We start from the raw sequence: 21,385 nt of genomic DNA on the forward strand, positions 1-21,385 counted from the left end.
CTACAGACCACCCAAAGAACTCCGGGGGGGGGGGGGGGGGAGACTTCAACAAAGATGTCCTACCATGCTGGAAGGTGCATTTCCCCTCCCGTTCCAGCTCTACTCCCAAGTATTTGTCCATTTAGCCTTCCATGGAGATGAGAGCAAGAGCCATCTCCCTTGGTGGGCAGGATTGGACCTCACCCTCCTCTTCCCCTGGGAGACGTGCAGTGCTACAGAACACGGCCAGTGCCTGGACTCACCAATGATGTTGTGGCGGCAATGCGGGCAGGTGTGGTGCTGCAAAAGCCACGGGTCCACACACTTCCTGTGGAACCGATGAGCGCAGGGAATGACACGCAGCTCCTGTGGAAGCAAACGGGAGCTGAAGGGGTGGAAGCAGCCATGGCTGGGGCCTTTGTCTAGCTGGCTTCTGGCTCATTCAGAGCAGCTCAGAGATTGGGCTGGATGCGGCTTCTCAAACCAGGACCAGGCACACATCCTGGCAAGCTCAGGTGACAGGGAGATGCTCAGCCAGGTGCCCCCTCAAAGGACAGCAAATGGCATGAATAGGGCCCAAAGCCCCTTTTCCTTGCAGAACAAGCCCCCCCCCCCACCATGCAGCCAGGAAGACTCTTGTGTTGCAAGCAGATGCCAGAGGCTCTCTTGTCACAGGACACTCAAGACACCCACCAACAGCAACAGGGAGGCCGGCTGCCTTGCTAGAAGCTTCTGATGAAAGGCAGTGCAGAAAGTGTTAACACCCTAGATCAGGGGTAGGCAAACTAAGGCCCGGGGGCCAGATCTGGCCCAATCGCCTTCTCAATCTGGCCCACGTACGGTCTGGGTTATTTGTGGGGCCTGCCTGGTGTTTTCGCATGAGTGGAACGTGTGCTTTTTCTATGGCAAAGAAAGGCCACCTGCTCTCTTTCTCACCTCCCCATCCAGGTACTTCTCGAGGCAAATGGCGCAGTCAGAGGTGGAGCTGCTGCTCAGCGTCTCCAGGGCACCGCAGCTGCCTTCGCTGGGCCCTTTCAGCTTAGACTTGAACTTCCGTGTCTCCATCTTCTCAAGGGCCTGCACAGCAAGCCTGTTCATGGAATTCTGCAAGAGGAGAAAGACAAGGGCATTCCTGGGAAGCAGAAGCGGGGCAGCCCCCCAATGGCAGCCCCCCTTCACTCAACCCCTGCATCACATTCTCAGCGCCAGGGTCAGGCCCGGGGGTAAAGCAATGGCTGGGGGTCTCCCCAGGCATGACACATGCCGTGAAGGGACACATGCCGTGAAGGTCCATACCGGGCCACAGTATGGACTTCCTCCAGATGTTAACGGAATCACAGAATGGTACAGATGGAAGGCACCCCCAAGGGCCACCGCAACTAATCTCACGCTGCTGAGCCCCAGCTCCCCTCAGCAGCAGCTCATATGGCCAACGACCAGAGACAATGGGGATCTGAGGCCAACATCGGGGGGGGGGGCTGGAGCTGTTCCCCACCTCAAAGCAGTGCAATGCAGGGCTTGTTGCCTGCAGAGAGGCCATCCTGAAGCATGGAGGATCTGGGCAACACCCCTCCCGGCACCGTGTGCCCCCACTGGTTGCATCTGCACTTGGGGCAAGCCTCCCTCCCTCCCTCCCCATTTAGGATGGCACTGACTGAGGCTCCACATGCCATGAGGCTGTCCCTGCCAGCAACTCAGGCATGGCTGCCAATGGGACCCTCCAGGAAATGCAAGAGCAAAAGCCATTGACATCAGCACGTCAGGAAGGCTTTGAAATTACTACAAATGGCCAACCATGCCATAAACCTGCCTGGGCTAATTAAACCAACTCCCAAAACATAACCTAGGACATTTCCAGACTACATTGACCAGCCAAACGAAAGCAGAGGTGATCCTTTGAGGCCGCCTTCAGTTCCCAAGCCAGAAGAGGAGCCACTTTTCTTTTCACCCAGAGACTGTTTACCCCAGTGATCTTGAGCAACCCTGCATGTTTCTACCCGCTCCCTCCAGAAGGTGCCTTTTCCCCTCTTCCCTTTTAAATCCCTCACCTTCTCCAGTTCTTTTTGTCTCTTTGCAGCCTGCTTTCCCACTGCAGGAGCCTCCATCAGGACAGGACTGGTGCTTCGGGCCTTGTTGAAATGGCTGCTGGTGGTCATGGCAAGGAGGAAGCCAAGAACTCCCGCCTGGCCCATTAAACTGGCCAGCCCTGGGCACCCAAGAATCAGGGCAGATTCTAGGCCCACCTCACAAAGCCAGAGGCAGCAGTAGGGCAGGTCTGCCCAGAAGGCCCCTCACACCCCAAGGCCAGCGGAGGCCAAAGGATTTCTTGCCAGGAAGCTGCCAGAGCAGCCCCTCTTCTCCAGAGGAAGTGATTCACCTTCCCAGCAACACACGGCTAGAGGCCCAGGCAGCTCTTACTTACCTGGCTCCGGCGCTGCTTCAGCTTGATCTTGACCAGAAGAACAAGGCACACGAGAGAGACCACCACGAAAAAGGCCAAGAAAATCCCCATGTCGAAGTATTCGGTCGGTTGCTTAGAAGAAAAATCAGGGAGAGGAGGAGGCAAGAGATGGACAAAGATCAGCAGGGTTAGCTTTTTTCCAGCTCAATGACATACGCCTCTTGGTTACATTCAAAGCAGGCAGAGATTTTTCAGCTGGCAGCAGCAGCTAACATGTTGAACTAAACTGGAACGGTTAAAGTTTGAGGTAGGCCACACCCAAAAGACTCCAAAAGGAATCCTGAGGTTTCAGAGTTTGCTGAAAGAATCATAGAATCATAGAGTTGGAAGAGACCACAAGGGCCATCGAGTCCAACCCCCTGCCAAGCAGGAAACACCATCAGAGCACTCCTGACATATGGTTGTCAAGCCTCTGCTTAAAGACCTCCAAAGAAGGAGACTCCACCACACTCCTTGGCAGCAAATTCCACTGTCGAACAGCTCTTATTGTCAGGAAGTTCTTCCTAATGTTTAGGTGGAATCTTCTTTCTTGTAGTTTGGATCCATTGCTCCGTGTCCGCTTCTCTGGAGCAGCAGAAAACAACCTTTCTCCCTCCTCTATGTGACAGGAGAGCTTTCATAAGAAATTCTCCGGGGCTTGTGGATGCACAGAACCTGTTTCCTATTCCTCGGACAAGTGTGTGTTTGCTGTTTGCAAAGATTTGTCCCTGGCTGGAAGTGAGCTGAATGCCAGGTGAAACCTCAGAGACCTGGTTCACCATCCTTGCCTGCAACGTGCCTTGGGCACAAAAGGCCCGGGTTCAATTCCTGACAACTTCAGGTCGCACTGGGAAAGATCTGTGGCTTGAAGAATCCCAGAGAAGCTCACTGCTCGGCAGCGTCAATGATACTAAACTAGATAGACCAAAGGTCTGACTCTGCATAAAATAGTTCTCTGTGCTCTCACTCTGTGAAAGGGAATTCTACACCCCAAAGCCTGGTGCTAATTCAGTCCATTTCTCTTCTGTGATGCATCAAGAGTTGAAATCAGCACCCTTCCCCATTACTAAAATCTCTGAGCAAACATTTTCATGACTGAATCAAGCCAGCTTTAGAAGAGGGCTTTCACATATGAAAGCCTCAACTTTTCATTGGGAAGTGATTTGCTCCTGTGAGATTTGTTTTCATGGAAAGGCACTTTCAAAGACCCCACCCCACCCCCAATACAATGACTTTGCCCAGTCACTCAAGTGCCGTTTTGAGCAACCATCACCCACCTGCCCACCAAGACCCAATCCCCCTGCCCAGCCTCCTACTAGGAATTGCTATGTCCAGCTCCACAAGCCTCTGTCTGGGCTGGCGACTCTTTCTTCCACTAGCTACTGGCTTCAGGGCATCCACTGATAACTGTGCCCTCTTCATTTGGAGGTGACAAGACTTCTTTCCCATGCAGCTGTTAACTGCAAGAGCCATTTCTATAGCATGCCACTAGAAAGCAATTGCTTGGATTTCATTAGGCTCTTCTGAAGGCAGGGGAGGGTTTGGCTGCTTTTAACTGTCTAGTACTAAGAGGTGAAAGTCCCTGAAGAATGTTTACTCAACCCAAACATGTTTCTGGAAGCGCAGGCCAGCCGGAAGTGATATCTGTATGCTCAGCCTTCCCCTGGAGCGAGGCAGAGTGCCACTGGGTCAGAATCTTACAGCTCAGCTTCGCCAAGAAATCCCTAAAAATGACCTTGACAAACTACACACTTTCAGCTCCATTTGCAAAAAAGAGGAAGTGAGAAAAGAGGCAGAATTCTAACTCAAGAAGACCGATGCCATGAGGCCAGTCCAGTGGTGGGTCCTTGGGGGACCCTGATCTGCACCTGGGCCAAGAGGCGAGAGCCAAACAACCAGAAAAGGGAGCAGGGACAAAGAAAGAAAAAAAGATGGAGGAGGAGGTGTTCTGGAGCATGTTGCAGTCTATTCAACTGGGGGGAGGGAATTATATTTTAATCTGAAGATTCATTTCCTAAACATTTCTATTATTTTTTCTTAACTTAAGGTTAAATACTAAGATCCCAGCTAGGCTTGCAGGGCTCTGCCCACCAGTTAGCAGGCTGCAATAAAGAAGGGGAGCAGCCCACAGAAAGCCCCTGACAGGGCCTGCCGGGTCGCCTTACCGGAGGAGGCCGGTGCTGAATCCTGGCACGCGCAACCTTCTGCTTGTTGACAATGTTCATCAATTTGACAGCATCTGCTCCTTTCACATACACAATGGGCCTTTTCAGGGGGTCTTCCAAGCCCTGGTTCAACTAGAACAAAATGGCGAAAGGTTAAGCTACTCCCCCCTGCAAATCAACCTTTTTCTGGCAAAGAAGCAGATTGCAGGCTCACCGGGAAACACCAGTCCCCATCAGCAGAGGACCAACAACTGTACAAACAAATGATGAGCACCCTCCCCTTTCACAATACAGACACTTGATACGGCATACCTGGTCAATTGCATCTGGGTTCTCAGATACGTCAAAGATGACAGCTGTGGCCCCTCTTTGAACTGCCCGCTTGGCCTGCAGGAAGTGGAGAGGGAAAGATGGAGGGAGGGAGAGAAAGAGAATCAACTCCAGCCCCGCTTGCCTTCCCAGCCTGTCAACAGCAGCTCAAGGAGGAGGAAAAAATCCCCTCCCAAGGAAGGCAGCTCCTTGCACTGGCCACAAGAGGTCAGCCGTGAGCTGGACAAGCCTCCACTTGATGCCCCAAAGCGCTTTGGGCAGATCATCTCCAGGGGCAAGAACTGCCCCTCAAATCCCATGACACAAAGGCCACAAAGGCCGCTGCTCTTCAAAGGAAAACTCAACCCTCTGCAGTGTCGCATGAAGTCTTTCCCTTCCTCTCCGGCCTTTTGTGTAGTTTTGACCACACAAACTGTGCCCAACAACCTCATCCTTCTCCACCCCCTCCTGAAAGGGCACACTAGCCTAACCTACTTGGAGGGGGGTGCAAAAAGGAGATCTCAAAGCACATCATTCTCAGAGCCACCCCGCCCCCGGCCATAAAACAACACCGGCACCCCCCCCCCCATCTTCAACTCTTTGGGTCTGCTGCCGGAACAGTCCAGGGCAGTTATGCCAAGGCTGATGCCACCCCGACAACAGCTCCTCTGTTGAGTAAGAACGGAAGCCAGGGTGACACCCCCCCCCCACGCCTTTGCCCGGCTTGAGAGCCCCCACCCCAGAGCGAGAGATTTGGGTGGCTTGCCCAGGCGGGGAGGCTCCACTCCCGCATTCCAGTGTGCTCCGCGCTCCACAGCTTCGCTGCAACTTGGCCTGACCTTCCAGGTTTCCCTGGCAGGAGATCAAAGCAGAGAAGCCACAAACACACCACAGAATGCAGAGTCCCCCCCCCTCCCTCCCTCTTCCATTTCCTCCTCTGCTCTGCTCTCAGGCAAGCTTTGAAGCCGCAGGAGCAGCAGCATGGAGCAGGCTGGAGCCTCAGCCCCCCTCCATGCAACTTGGGCAGGAGGGATCTCCGCCAGCCCACCACCTGCTGGGGGGGGGGGTGGCTGACGGGACTACACAGGTGGCTGCCTGCCTGCCTGCCTGCCCCACCACAAGAAGGAAGAATAGGAAGAGGTGAAGGCCTCCCCCCTCCCCTCCCTGGCGGGGTAACTGAAGTGCAAGGAGGCCTTTGATGGCCCCCCCAGCTGAATCCCTCCCCCGCCCCAGAGAAGCGACTGGGAGGGGAGGGGAGAGCTAGAAAGATAGGCACCTTCCATCCCTGGAGGGGGGCTGCTCTCCTCCTCTGCCGCAGCCCAGGGCTCCCTGTGGATGGGCTATGTGTGAACCCCCCTTTAAAGAGGAGCTGGGTCGGCCAGCCTTCAAACAGAGGTGCTTGGAAGACTCCCTTCCCCAGGCCTTTTGACACTTGGCTCAAAGTATCCTGGACCCCAAATAAGTGAGAGCAGAGGAGGGGGCGCTTGCGGCCCTCACACAGCCAGCTCCCCAGGGCTACGGACTCATGGTCAGGATTCCCCTTCTGCTGTGATACCAGGGGCAGCAGCAGCATTTCCAGAGTTTTCCCATTGAAGGCAGCCTCAGCTCGCATTAGATACCTGCCACCTGGTACAAGACACAGAGCCTTGGAAGGAATGCCACCCATTTCTGCTGCTGCTTCAGGCGAAGGAGATTCCCTGGCAACCTCCAGAGCAGCACTGGGGGGGGGGGGGGGCAGCTTGGCAGGTTTTTGCTCCAGGTCCAAAAAAGGAAAGGGGGGCAGTTGCACCCTGGGCTGCCCGCCATGCGCACGGATGGGCTGGACAAAAGCAGTGCCCTCTTTTCAAAGCTAGAATCTGGTCCCCCAAATGCTGCAGGACAAGAAGGAGGAGAGAGGAGGAGGAGGAGGAGGAGGAGGAGGAGGAGGAAGAGAACAAGGGAGCCGGCAGTGATGAGTCTAAGGCGGCTCCTCCTCCTCAGCGCCAATTTCACTGGCAGCTTTGTGAGCAAGGCTCAGTGCCTACACCTGACCAAGGCTTCATCTTGAAAGCAGGATCAGGCCACCTTAAACAGCCATTGCTTCCTGGGAACTGCAGCTTGTTCAGGGTGCTGAGAGTTATTAGAACACCCCTATTCCCCTCTCAGAGCTACAACTCCCAGAGTTTTATTTTATTATATTTATTTATTAAATTTGTATTCCACCCTTCATCTGAAGATCACAGGGCAGTACACAACCTAAGCATGCAAAATGAGAAGACAAAATGCACACCAAAACAACAACAACACACCAAAACAATGCACACCAAAACAACAACAACAACAACAACAAACCCTGGGAAGAGGGACCATAGCTCTGTGAGTGGACTAAGGTGAATAGGGCTGTGTGTGAATCTGAACTTATTCTGCAGTTTATTACTATGGATCATGGCATAGGGAAGAAAAATGACATAACTCTAATATGACAGGAGACGCTCCATAAGGACCTCGGTACAAGTCTGATCTCAAAACATGTCCAGAAGGCATTCAGGAAACATCCTGAGCTCCTTCCACCTTGCATAAAGGTCAACACATGTAAAATTAGTTGTCACTGCAGTCTCTTCACCACCTGAATGTGGGCCATCAAGATAATGGCTAACACAACTTGAAGTCAGAGAGCAGATAAAAGATAACCAGTTCAGTCACAGCCCTCTAGGATGATTTTATTTCAAACACTAAATTTGGAAGGTGAGCGAGGTGAAGCTGGGCAGGAACTCTGGGGGAAAGACAACAGGACTATTGGAAATTGTATAAATTGCTCATCTCAAGGCTGGGATGCCTTGACCAAGGTCAGCTGGCTCCCACAGGGGACCTTCATTCAGTGATCCCAAGGAAGAACAGGGATCCTCTTCCTCTTCCCTCCCTTCTGTTGCCAAAACTGTCACGCTCATGTTCCTATAGACTTTTGAAAAAATGGAATAATCTTCCACTCTTCAGATCAAGGTGTGGGTACATTGTAGGATTTCCTGGCTGCTTAAACTGTAATTTTACTGTTTGAAGCAGCTTTATAGGCGTCTCCCCACTTACCTGCATTCAACTCACAGGCACCAGGAAATAGTGAAATCAATCAATTTAAACTGCAAAAATGGCGTGAAAAGAGCAGCAAAACAGCTAGCAATCCCAGGAGCCTTTGCAACTGCCCCAGAGCCATAGCTAGGAGATTTTGCGCCCCTGGCAGAACCGTACAGATTGTGCCCCCTAGCGATGGACAAATTAGCTCTTCTTTTCGCCTCTCCTCCAACTTCACCCATTCAATTCCTCACACACTTCACCTTGTAATGAATTTTTTCACAGAAAACCCAATATTTAATTTATTATTTCTTAATAAAAACTTTCCGCAAAGAAAATGACATTTTGATGTGAGTTGAGAGGGTTTTTAAAATGTAATTCAGTTGTAAAAACAATACAGATAGGTCTAAATGAAACATACAAACAATAACATACAAACTGATTTGTTCCACAATGATAATTTTACATTATAATACCATATTTAAAAAAATATGGGAGGAGATCCCAGCAAACTTTAGGGGTGCCAAAATTATCAATCTCTTTAAAAAAGATGACAGAACGGATTGCAGAAACTATTGAGGCATCTCTTTATTGGCTGCGTCCGGCAAAATTATTGCAAGGATCTTAGCAAACCGTCTCCTAACAAGGCGACCCGCCCTGAATCCCAAAATCGTTTTAGATCTTCTAGGGGGACAGTGGACATGATTTTCACTGCTTGACAGCTTCAAGAAAAATGCAGAGAGCAAAACCAACCCTTCTATATGGCATTTATTGACCTAAGGCCTTCAACACTGTAAATCGTAATGCCCTGTGGACTGTCCTGAAAATTGGCTGCCCAGATAAATTTGCAAACATCATTCGGCTCCTCCATGATAATATGACAGCAACAATCACAGATAACAATGGCTCCCAAAGTGAACCATTCACAGTGGGATCAGGTGTTAAACAGAGTTGTGTTATCGCCCCAACTCTATTCATTACAGTGGTATCTCTGGTTACAAACTTACTTCATTCCGGAGGTCCATTCTTAACCTGAAACCATTCTTAATCTGACTTACCACTTTAGCTAATGGGGCCTTCCGCTGCTGTCGCGCCACCACAGCACGATTTCTGTTCTCATCCTGAGGTAAAGTTCTTAACCTGAGGTGCTACTTCCGGGTTAGCGGAGTCTGTAACCTGAAGTGTTTGTAAACCGAGGTACCACTGTGTTTTCATTGCCATGATCCTACAATTTGTCGATGGGAGACTCCCCTCTGGAGTAGAAATCATATATCGAACAAATGGAAAACTCTTTAATCTGAGCAGGCTGAAAGCAAAGAGTAAGGTAACTTCAGCCATAGAGCTTCAGCATGCTGATGACAACGCAGTGTGCACACACTTAGAGAATGACCTCCAAACTATCCTAAGTATCTTCGCAGAAGCTTACGAAAAGCTTGGCCTATCGCTCAACACCCAAAAAACCAAAGTGCTGCACCAACAAGCACAAAACAATCCCTCTGCAGCACCACAAATAAAACTCAATGGTGTAATGCTGGAAAATGTTGATCACTTCTCCTACCTGGGCAGTTATCCTTCCACAAGGGCCGACACTGATGCTGAAATCCAGCATCGCCTGAGCTCTGCGAGTGCAGCTTTCACCCAATTGAAGTGCAGAGTGTTTGAGCACTGGGACATTGGCAGGGAAACCAAAATGCTTGTTTACAAAACTATTGTACTACCAACCTTACTGTCTGCTTGTGAAACATGAACTACTTATAAATGCCATCTCCAACTCCTCAAAAGATTCCATCAACGGTGTCTCCGAAAATGTTTACACATCACTTGGGAAGAGAGGCGAACTAGTGCCAGTGTACTGGAAGAAGCAAAGATCACCAGTGTCAAAGCAATTATTCTTCAACATCAACTTCACTGGACTGGTCATGTTGTGGGGAAGCCTGATTATCGTCTTCCAAAGCAACTACCCTATACCAAACTTAAAAATGGAAAGCGTCATGCCGGTGGTCAACACAAAAAGTTTAATGACTGTCTCAAGGCAAATCTTAAAAAATGGAGTATAAACACCGACAATTGGGAAACACTGGCCTGCAAGCGCTCCAGTTGGAGAACAGCCTTGACCAAAGGTGTCATAGGCTTTGAAGATGCTCGAACTCAGGACGCAAGGGAGAAACGTGCTAAGAGGAAGGCACGCTTGGCAAACCTTCACCATGATGAACTCCTGCCAGGAAACCTACGTCACCACTGTGGAAGGACTTGTGGATCCAGAACTGGCCTCCACAGTCACTTACTGTGTTAAAACTGTGTTTATGGCAAACAATCTTACTCAGCTACGAGGGATTGTCAAAGAAGAAGAAAATATGATGTAAAATGGCCTGAGGGGGCCCAGTGCTCCCAGGCTGCAACTCTGCAGATGGTCACCTTAACCCAGCCAAGGCTTCAGGGAACTGAAAGAGACAACATGAAAGCCTTGCCCAGGTTTGCTCCTCCCTGGGGCTCGAAGGAGGAGAGGGAGCAAGGACAAGAAAGGAAAGGAAAAAGGAAAAGGAAAGGAAAGGGGGAAAAGGAAAGACGAGGCAGTTTCTCCAGCCAAGCCAGAAAAAGTGTCTTTCCTGTAAGAGCAGAGGCAGGCAATTAGAGAGGATCCTTAACTTCGCACACAAGAGAGAGAGAAAAAGAGCACAGGAGCAGAGCAGAAATAGGAGAAATACAGGGGAAAACTGTCCTGTATTGAATCAACATAGGACACAACTTTGAAATAAGGAACAATCCTATATTAAACAGGACAGGTGGTAACCCTTTACCCCACCCCTTGATAATTCTCAATGGAAAGTTCAGTTCTCATTACAGTGGTACCTCTGGTTACAGACGCTTCAGGTTAGAGACTCCGCTAACCCAGAAATAGTAACTCGGGTTCAGAACTTTACCTCAGGATGAGAACAGAAATCGTGTGGCGGCGGCAGTGGGAGGCCCCATTAGCTAAAGTGGTGCTTCAGGTTAAGAGCAGTTTCAGGTTAAGAACGGACCTCCGGAACGAATTAAGTTCTTAACCCGAGGTACCACTGTACCGGTAATTGATGGAGTGGCAGGTGGTGGGCCCCTCCTGGTGCGCACCCGGGGAGGGGGGCAGCCCTGTGGATCCCACCTTCCTCCTCGGGGGAGGTAAGGGAGCACCTGGTGACTGCGCACAAACTGTGGGGGCTGCAACTGCCTCCCCCGCTCCACCCCACCCCAGGAGAGTCAGCGCTTTGGAGAGCGCAAGGCGAAGGCTCAGCCCGTTCCCTCAAAGTCTGGGGTTATTAAGGGGTGTGGTTGGGGGGGCTGCCTCTCCCTATGATTTTGCGCGCCCCCTCGCTTGCACCCGCCCAGCCTCGCACTCACTCCCCAGTGTCACCAGGGCTCCAAATGCGCCTGAGAGCAGAGCAGGAAGGCGGCACGGGCACAACCAAGCATGATGGTGGGGAGGCGGAGCCGGCGTAGAGGCGGCCACCAGGTTTGGTTGCGGTGGCAGATGGGTTTGAGTAGCGCTGGATGGAGCGGTGGTTGCCGGGCACGAGCCCCCTCTCCTCCAGCACCTGCCAACCACCCCGGCGCAGCCCCGAGGGTGAAAATGGTGCCGGAGCAGCGCTGGGAGCATGCCGGAAGCCGCCCGGAGCCTCCTGCAGCGCTGGGGTGCCAGTTTCAGGAAAGGCACCGACTTTGATTTAGCGCCCTCCTCTCGCCTGCGCCTCTGGCGGCCGCCCACTTCGCCACCCCCTCGCTACGGCCCTGCTCTGCACCAACCTTTGAGGCCTGTGGAAAGCTGGAGTCCGACAGGTTTTTGGTGGAGTTTTGCTTTTTAGATGGTGCTCCCCACTATATGTGATTTCACATGTAAGCGCAGTACCTGGGAACATAACCCCCGCAGAAGTGGGGAGACACCTATATCTATTTTGTCAGTTTCATTTCATGTAAAAAACAACCTTCTTTTCCGTTTGTGTAATAATAACTTTTTGTGGGCATAAGGGTTAAGGGTAAAACACGTATTCATAAATGGAAAGCAGGCTATAGCTCCAGCAAAAACATCCAAAACTCTTTGACAGTATGTGTATCTCACGAGTGGTGACACACATACATGTTCGGGCACACAGTAACACTAACAGCTCACAGCTCCCTGAGAAAACTACACCTTCCAGGATTCTCTGGGACACGCCATGGCTGCTTTAAAGTGGTATGAAGCTGCTGCAAATGTATAGGTGCAGATGGGAGCGAAGATGACCCTGACGAAAACCAGCGGACACTCAACAGAGCAGGTGCCTCTGCCACTCATCTCCTGGCAAGCGCTGGGCCCCCTGAAAGACAATGCTGCTCCAATAATAATAATAATAATAAATTTACATGCCGCCCATCTGACTAGCTTGCCCCAGCCACTCCAGGCACACAAAAATAGTAAAAACACAACAAAACATCACACACTAGAAACTTCCCTGAAACTGCCTTCAAATGTCTTTTAAAAATCGCGTAGCTGTTTATCTGTTTGACATCTGCTGGGAGAGCATTCCACAGGGCGGGCGCCACTACCAACAAGGCCCTCTGCCTGGTTCCCTCTGTGCTTTGAGGAGGAGGTGTGCATCTCCTCTCACACTGCAGAGCGGCCAACTGGGAGAGGTGGGGGTGGGGATAAGAGCAAGAACCATTCCACCAGGCAGATGCAAATCAACAGCTCCATTTTTCTTTCTATGACTGAATGCTTGGAATTTTTACTTCTCAGATGTGGGGTGGGGCACAGAGAAAGAGAGGGCCACCCACCCCACCTGCAGCCACGTTCTGTGCAACTGCAGCATTGCAACACCCTTCCGCCACCACTGCAGGATCAGGACCTCAAAAAAGAGGGACCAGAAATTGCACTGGCACCATTAATAACTTGCAAAGGTCTACCACAGTTCCCAGGAAGACGTGCAGTGAATGTGATCCACGCGATTGTCACCTCCAGACTGGATTATTGTAACTCACTCTACATGGGGCTGCCCTTGAGACTGACCCAGAAACTCCAGCGGGTGCAGAATGCTGCGGCGAGACTCCTTACGGGGTCTTCGCTGCGAGATCACATTCACCCGGTGCTATACCAGCTGCACTGGCTCCCAGTGGGGTACAGGATCAGGTTTAAGGTGCTGGTTTTAACCTTTAAAGCCCTATACGGCCTAGGACCCTCGTACCTACAGGACCGCCTCTCCTGGTATGTCCCACGGAGGACCTTACGGTCTTCAAACAAAAACATCTTGGAGGTCCCGGGCCACAGAGAGGTTAGGCTGGCCTCAACCAGAGCCAGGGCTTTTTCAGCTGTGGCTCCGATCTGGTGGAACGCTCTGTCACAAGAGACTAGGGCCCTGCGGGACTTGACATCTTTCCGCAGGGCCTGCAAGACAGAGCTGTTCCACCAGGCCTTTGGCCAGGGCACAGCCTGACCCCCTCCTTTGGCAATCCTCACAGAACTCTAGCCCAATGGTTGCCATTAATCTGATTTGAATTAATTTTATAATGAAATGATTTTAGAATGTTGTATTTATTTTACTGTTGTTAGCCGCTCTGAGCCCGGCTTTGGCTGGGGAGGGCGGGATATTATATTATTATTATTATTATTATTATTATTATTATTATTATTATTATTATTATTAGATTCCTTCATGCCAAGGAATAATGCATGCCTTATCATTCTGTTAGCCAGGGGAAGCCTCCTCCTCTCAATTACTGCCCCCCCCCAGCAACACACCTTAGGCAGCACAGCCCCTTTCCTCCCCAGCTGCTGCTTTGGTCCCCGAGAAACATCTTCCCTTCCCTATCGCTTGGGAAAGCTGCTCTGTGGCCAGCCTGGCTCTGTGGGGGGGTTCTTGCAGAGCTGCTCCTGCTCCCTGGATGGCTCTTGTGGAGGCCATGCCACTCTGCATCCCAAATTCAGATGTTGCTTCATTTCAAAAGGAAGAGTTATTACAAAACTGGAAACTTCTCTCCACACAATCAGAGGAACAGAGTTGCATTGCAGAAGCCTTGGGACAAGGATTACAGAAAAACAAAAACAGAATCCCTTCCACCTCTGATTAGGGGTCTCATTTGCCAAAGCCGCTCCACAGCAGAGCAGCTGAGATGGAAGGCGTTGCCTGGAGAACGTCTCCCAGCTGGTCGGCTCCTTTTGGGAAGCCTGCTCCAAGCAAATGTTTCTGGTGACGAAGAGGCAAAGGGCCTGCGGGTTGTTCCCCCCGGCCTTGCATTGCAGGAATAAAAAGCTCGACTAGGAAAGCCAGACCCATTTTCTCCTGCATGCTCTCCAGCGTGGGCATTCTCTCCTCTGCCCTCTCTGCCAGCCGTGCCTATTTGCCTGGCACCCAGCCCCCTCGCCACGGACACTGCGGTGCTGGCGGTTGCTGGCCATGGCTTGCGAGGGAGCGCTAACTTGCGAGAGGTTAACCACTGCCAATAAACAGGCAGGCAGGCTCATTAGTCCCTTGCAGACAAGCAGGCCCATGCCATAGTCTCAGGGCGGGTTGCAGGCTTTGGCACCAGTCATATTGCAGGGCCCACGTGGAGAGCATTTTTGCGAGGAGAGTTTGAAGTCAGTTCCCGGCCCCCACCCCAAACAGAGCAGCTTGTCCAGAAGGCCCCCGGAACTCCTAATATTCCTCCATGCCTGACACTATGGCAAGAGGGGAGCAAGAGACCCACAGCCATTGCTTCCCCAATGCTGGCTCTTTCCATTTCTTTAGTTTGCAGAGGAGGAACCAGGAGGGAGGGGAGGGGTTTCCTTTTCGACTTTACAGGTCGCTCGTGTTCAGTTTGGAATTGCACCTCAGCTCTGCTCTGGAATCCAAGAACACCGGCGATTCCCTCGGCCACTCTGGACACTTTGACTGAAAGCTCCCCAGTTGACCATGTGGAACCAGATGTTATGGTTCATTTCAGGGGTGGGGAACCTCTGGCCCAATGGCTAAATTTGGCCCACTAGGCCTCCCCACCAGATGTCAAAGAGAAAAACAACTATCAGACTTTTAGAAGACAACTGAAGGCAGCCCTGTTTAGGGAAGTTTTTAATGTTTAATAGACTATTGTATTTTAATATTCTGTTGGAAGCCGCCCAGAGTAGCTGGGGAAACCCAGCCAGATGGGCGGGGTATAAATTATTATTATTATTATTATTATTATACTACACATGAAGTCATACATGGCATCGTGGGCTGGAGGTGGGACTTTAAAGGAGCGGACTCCTGACTGCTCCTTTGCTGGAGCAAGGCATGCTTCCCACTGTCTATCAACTGGCACCCCTTGCTCAAAGGGGGGGGGGACCACTTCTCCCTCCCAGGGCTGCTCTTTGAAGCTGCCCCTATTTCCACCCATTTTTTCCATTTCCACCTCCAACATCAGGGAAGAAAAGGAGACACATGGGAAGGCTTTGAAAGCCCTTTGTCTTCTATGTGTACAAAGGAGAAGCAGGGTGGATAACAAAGCCTCTTATCCCCCCCCCCCCCCAATGCTGGATGTGGAAAGGGGAAATACATGGGGGGGGGCAGGGGAAACAAAGGGGGGGAAGTGCCCAGTATCTACACCCCTGTCCAGAGGCTTGCAAACCCTCTTAAAGAACCTAACAGCCTGGCAGCTGGATCAGGCCCAAGGAAGCTCATCTGGCCCAGCATCCTCCTCTCACCCTGGCCAACAAGATGCTCCAATAAAAGGCCCACGCCCCCCCCCACACACCCCGCAATGCCCAGCGAGTATCAGAGACCTGCAACCTCCTGACAGTGGAGGTAGAACACAGCCATTGTGACTAGAAGTCATTGACCACCTTGCTATCATTTGCTTAGTCATAACGCTTACAAATTCTCCTTGATCATGCTTTCCACTTATTTATTGCCCAGAAGTGTTGCTAGCCCAAGAACTCACATGCCTCCTCACTCCCCACCCGATTCCTTTTTAAACACTGGCCATATCGCTCACTTTCCAAGAAGCCCAACTTGAGTGAAAGTTGCAAATCTTGTTAGCCAAAATCCCACCCCAGTGGGGGGGGGGGGCACTGCTAATGCAGAGAATCATCTCTCCACAGACAAGGTCAGGTATTTCTGACTCACAAAATCTGGGAAGAATTTCTTCAGCTAAGGGTCCTCAAAGCCGTCTCCTCGATGGAGAGGTTTTGGCCAGCCTCCCAGTCCTTTCGCCAAAATCTCCAGGGAAAAGAAGGGCTGATATGGAGCAACCTGGTGTTGACAACTCCAGAGAGGCAGCCTCTGCTCCTTTCCCCCACAACACGAAGGCCTGGTGGCAGGGGTGGGTGTCTCTTTGAAGCAGCCGCATCAGGCACTTTTTGTGGTGGCCATGGAAACGGGCTCAGTGGGTTCCCAGCCTGGGAACCAAGCAGCAGCAGCAGCAGCAGCAGAAACAGCAGCCTGTGCGCCACCATGGCTCAAAGCAACCTCCTCCCTCCCACCTCCGAAGGAAGGGGGCAGGATTAGCCTAGCAGAAACAAGCTGGCCTTCAGGAAGGAAAATCTTGTCCAGATGAGGCCAGGGCTTCTCGACTCTGCTCCCCTCTCTGCCCCCAGAATGACCATTCTATTCAGAAGATCATCGGATCAGTCAAGAACAGCCCTCAAGATGCCTTGATCAGTCACGGGGCAACACCCTCTGCAAAGGCTTCCAGGGCATCCCTTCCAAGCACCCCCACCTGCCACAGCACCAGCAGAGCCAAGTCCTTAGAAAGAAGGGCAGGGTACAGGCACCAGAAAGAAAGGGGAGGGTGCTGGTCTTGCTGCGCCCACTTGGAAATGAAGAGTTGGGCGTTAATACCCAGTTCAACAGAGGAGTCAGAGCAGGGGATCTTCTCTTCCCTATAGAAAAGCAGCAATAGCACCACTGCCTTTCTTGCACAATGCTTCAGGCTCAAGGTAGCACCCGAGCACAAACACAAAATCACAGAATCATAGAAGTGTACAGCTGGAAGGGATCCCAAGGGCCATCTAGTCTGACCCCCCTGAAGTGCAGGAATCTCAACTAAAGCATCCTTGACAAATGGCCCGGTGACAGCCCTTGAGATCTCTGAAGATGGCTAGCATATCTCCTCCCAGTCTCCTCTTTTCCAGGCTCAACATACCCATACTTCATTCTTCAACCGTTCCTCATAAGGCTTCATCTTGGTTGCCCTCCTCTGCACCCAAGGAGATGGATAGTGCCACTTCACAGTTGTCCTAACAGCTTCTTCTGACCTCACTAAGCCCTCTCTCACAACCAGCCACCGTCAGCCACCTGCCTTTATCACAGGAATGCCCTCTTGGCCTCCTCATGCTGCTGAACTACAACTCCCAACAGCCCCCATGGCCAATGGTCAGGGCTGATGGGAGCACCAGCAGCACCTGGAGGCCCCCACAGGTTCCTCAGTCCTGCCCTGGGGGAATCCTATTCCTCACCCTGGAAAGGAGCAGCTGGAAGCCAGGGTGCTCCCTGCATGCTCTCTTGGTGTCCTTACCCCAACTAGGCCTGGTCAGCCTCACGAGGAACGGTACTTTGCCCAAAGGGAACATCAGTCGGATGCAGCAAAGGTATCCACCCAGTACTCTTCACTGCTGTGGGGGGTAAGTCCTCTACTTTAGAAGTCAGACAGTAAGGCAGCTTCTTCCATCAGTGGACACCAGTCTGCCAAAATGAACTGTGTGTGTATGTGTGAACAGTGCGGGGGGGGGTGAGGAATCACTGAACTAATGCAGGTTTTCCCTGGGGGGCCCTTGCTCTCTGGAGAGCTGCTGGGTGAGGGTGCCCACATTCTCCAGGGGAACAACAACCTGCTTGGAAGAACACCTGCCCCCACCTGGGTTAAGTGAAGATACCCAACAGGAGCACAACTCAAGCCCTTCTGGCTCAGCTGCCCATTGCACAGTGCTAAGAAAAACCAGCATCAACTTCTCACACTTTTCCAGGTGGGTAGGAACCTCATAAGCATTCTTTTTTTTTTTTTAAAGGTCTGCCTCAGCCCTGCCAATGGCCCTCTGGCAAGAGTCAAGACTGCCACTCCCTGCCCCGCCCCACCCCAGAGCTGCTCTTTGCCTGGTGCTGCTCCTAAAGGCTGTCCTGGCCTCAGCCTCACTGACCACCACGGCTCCTCCTCTGCCAGCAGCCATTTGCAGCCACAGCTGAGGCTGGGGGGGCAGCGATGGCTCCCTTGCAGTGACGCCTGCGGTTGTCTCCCCAAAAGGGGCCACCTTGGAATGCATCCAGCTTGACCTTTGCCACAAAACACAGACTTAGAGTTGGAAATATGCCAGCTTCTAAGTTTGGCAAGAGCAACATCAGGAGATGGAAACAGAAAGCTGAACAGCCTCTCTGGCAAGGAAGAGTCCTTCACGGACTAGGGTCAGACTCTCAGGTGCCCCTGCCTGACCGAGGCAGAAGGAGCTCTACGCTGTCAAGGGGGAGGGGAGCGGAGGGCCAGGAGGGACATTATTAAGAGCAGCAGTGGGCTGGGGCACTTGGTGCCTTGCAACAGACCTGGCTTTAGACAGACACCCAGCATCTGGTGGGAGTGAGGGTTCACTCCGAGTCTGAAGGAAAGGATGTTCTTGGGAAGGAAGGGAAACAGATTACAACGTGGCAGCCCTAAAAGCTCTGAATCTGCACCTTCTGGGTGAACCTTCATTGCCCATTTGGACTGTGCAGTGCACACCAAATCTCCTATTGTTTACTTGGCTTTGCAGCAACTGGTGCAGGATCAAGTCTTTGTGATGGAGATCCAGCAGCACACCAAGAGATCACGGCAGCCTGGAAGCACGTTTTGGAGAAGGGGCATCAAGGAGTAAACTTCTGGCAGCAACAACACCCACTCCTGCCAGGATCGTGTGTGCGCTCTACCAAGCTCACATGTACCTGGGAGTCAACCAGTACAATGAAGAGGCCCGCCAAACAAGTCTCCTGGCAGCATGGTGTGGCATGGGGCAAAGGCATGGCCCTCTGCACCATCAGGGAGGGTCTTCTTACCTTGCCCAAGACTGTCAGGCAGGGCTTGGGTTCCACCTCCGGCTGCTCCAGCTTCACCACTCCAACCCAGCCATATTCGTACAAATCCTCTTCATCATTGCTATTGCAGAGTCCCAAGGGATGCATCTAGAAGAGGAGGAAGGGAAAGGACACCATGAAGCAGATGAACAGGTTCATCTCATTTGCTTTCCATTGTGAGGTCACCAACATCCGTGCCCCTGGCGCCCCACCCATCAACACATCCTCAGGTTCACATAGAATGGTCCTAAAGATATTGCTGAGCACAACTCCAGGCAGGCCTCTCAACCTGCTCCTACCAATGCTGTGACCAAGAGAAAATCCAGAAGTCGTGTTTCTTGCTGGGACATATTTGCAAAGTCCCAATGGCCTTGAGACTGAAGGGAGATGAACAGCATTAATACTGAAAAATGTATAAGTCTTTGTGGGTGTCTGTACATGGGACTGTTCTAGGACAAAGCAGTTGAAGCAAAATGCTACAAAATGAAATGCTGCCAAAGCAGATATCCCTTCAGAGGGAACATCCCCATTCCTCCCAGCCGGCAAATGGCCAAGGCAAAAGGGGAGATGTCTCAAAGTGGTTTGCTAACAGCCACAGAAAGAGCAACATCTCACTCATTTCTCTGAACCTGCTGAATCAAAGCTTGTGGCCATGAACTCTAGGCATTGGTTAGGTGCAGTGCAAGCAGAGTTTTCATTTAATTGGGTGCACTCTCATTCTTGTTTCATTCTTGGGATGGTCCCTAACCATCTCTCCTTTCCTACGGCTGCTTCTTTTTAAAGCAAAACCATATTGCTGTTTCTTCCCTTTAAGAAGAGACATCAAGCGCTTGCCTGACTTTGCTTGCCTCTTCTTCCTCATGCTCTGAAGCAGCCTTGTTTGCGTTATCCAAAGGCAAGGTGTACAACTGCATTAAATGGTGCAGCAGACGGAGCCGTCCTTTTCCCCATCAGCATTCCCAAAGGATCTTCCTATACCCCTCACTGCCTGCTTGGAGTTCCTGGGTGGTGAAGGGGCACAGAAATGGCACATTCTTGTGATTGCCGTCAGGTTCATTTCCTGCAAGAATCTGTTGCCTCCCCAAACACAGCTTTTACATCATCTGCATTTCTTCACAGACATTACACGGAAAGTATCCTTCAACATGCTCTCCTGGCAACCTTATTTCCTCATGTGGGCAGAATTTTATATTTTATCAGAGGACACTTGAGCACCTTAGAATAATTTTCAAGGATCCATTTGGATTAAGTCCAGGGGAGTGACCTGCTGGTTTGTTCCACTGCCAGCTATTCTAGGGCATTCAATACATCTAGAAATTTTACCTGCTTGTTGTGACCGGAACACGCATGTACTGGGCCTGTTGTTGTTCAATGTTTGATAAATGACTTGGACAAAGGAACTGAGGAGATACTTATCAACTCATCACTGAGGAAGCCAATGCCCCTGAAGTCAGAATCGGGATTCGATGTGACCTTAACAGATTGGAGAACTGGGCCCAAACTGACAAAATGAATTTCAATAGGGACATATGTAAGGTGCTGCACTTAGGCAGGAAGAACCAGATGCACAAATATAAGGTGGGGGACACCTGGCTTACTAGCAGTATATGTGAGAAGGATCTAGGAGTCTTGGTGAACCACAAGTGGAACATAAGTCGACAGTGTGGAGCAGCAAAAAATGTTAATGCTATTCTAAGCTGCATTAACAGAAGTATAGTGAAATCAAGGGAATTTATAATCCCACTTTATTCTGCCTTGGTCAGACCACACCTGAAATCCTGTGTCCAGTTCTGAGCAGAATTGACCAGCTGGAACATGTGCAGAGCAAGGTACACAAAATGATCAAGGGTGTAGAAACCAGGCCTTGTGAGGAACGGTTGAGGGAGTTGGGTATGTTTAGCATGGAAAAGAGGAGACTAAGGTGAGATGTGACAGCCATTTTCAGATATCTATTAACGGAACAAGCTACATAGTTTCCTTCTGCTCCAGAGTCTAGGACCTATGGTTTCAAGTTACAAGAAAGGAGATTCTAACTAAACATCAGGAAGAACTTTCTCACAGTAAAGGTTGCTTGACAGTGGAACAGACTCCCTCAGAAGGTGGTAGACTATCACTCTGAAACTTATCTATAGATGGTACCTAACATCACGTAAGCTGGTGCTGGTACACCCAGGAACCTCATCCAAATGCTGGAGAGGCTGCACCTACATAGGCACATACCTCCACTTGTGGTGGGAATACCCCAAGGTTCAATCCTTTTGGATATCACTGCCCAGGAAATCTCCAAAATAACAAAACAGGTAATAGAAGCAACTCCAGAACTAGCCCTATTAAACATATTCCAGGTCAACAACACACTCATGTCACTTGCTCTCAGCAGCTAGAAATATTGTAACTAGACACGGGAAGAACCTATTAGGAATGAACACGGACCACTGGTACCAAAATAT

At 51.0% G+C, this 21,385-nt stretch overlaps 1 protein-coding gene and 1 long non-coding RNA gene across 4 annotated transcripts in view; both read right to left on the bottom strand.

Moving 5' to 3' along the window:
* LOC310667262 overlaps positions 1-21,385 on the bottom strand; it is a 73,706-nt gene that overhangs the window by 7,823 nt on the left and 44,498 nt on the right. The window lies entirely within an intron of this gene.
* ZNRF3 (zinc and ring finger 3) overlaps positions 1-21,385 on the bottom strand; it is a 69,106-nt gene that overhangs the window by 7,823 nt on the left and 39,898 nt on the right. For all 3 annotated transcript variants that reach the window (XM_083419026.1, XM_083419025.1, XM_083419024.1), the window contains exons 2-7: positions 18,918-19,043; positions 4,897-4,971; positions 4,585-4,716; positions 2,402-2,512; positions 916-1,083; positions 243-345 (exon numbers count right to left, since the gene is read on the bottom strand). In XM_083419026.1, coding sequence (XP_083275152.1) covers positions 243-345; positions 916-1,083; positions 2,402-2,512; positions 4,585-4,716; positions 4,897-4,971; positions 18,918-19,043 — 715 coding nt within the window. The remainder of the gene's footprint in view (positions 1-242; positions 346-915; positions 1,084-2,401; positions 2,513-4,584; positions 4,717-4,896; positions 4,972-18,917; positions 19,044-21,385) is intronic.

This window comes from Podarcis tiliguerta, assembly GCF_965153285.1.
Source record: "Podarcis tiliguerta genome assembly, chromosome: 16".
Lineage (NCBI taxonomy): Eukaryota > Metazoa > Chordata > Lepidosauria > Squamata > Lacertidae > Podarcis > Podarcis tiliguerta.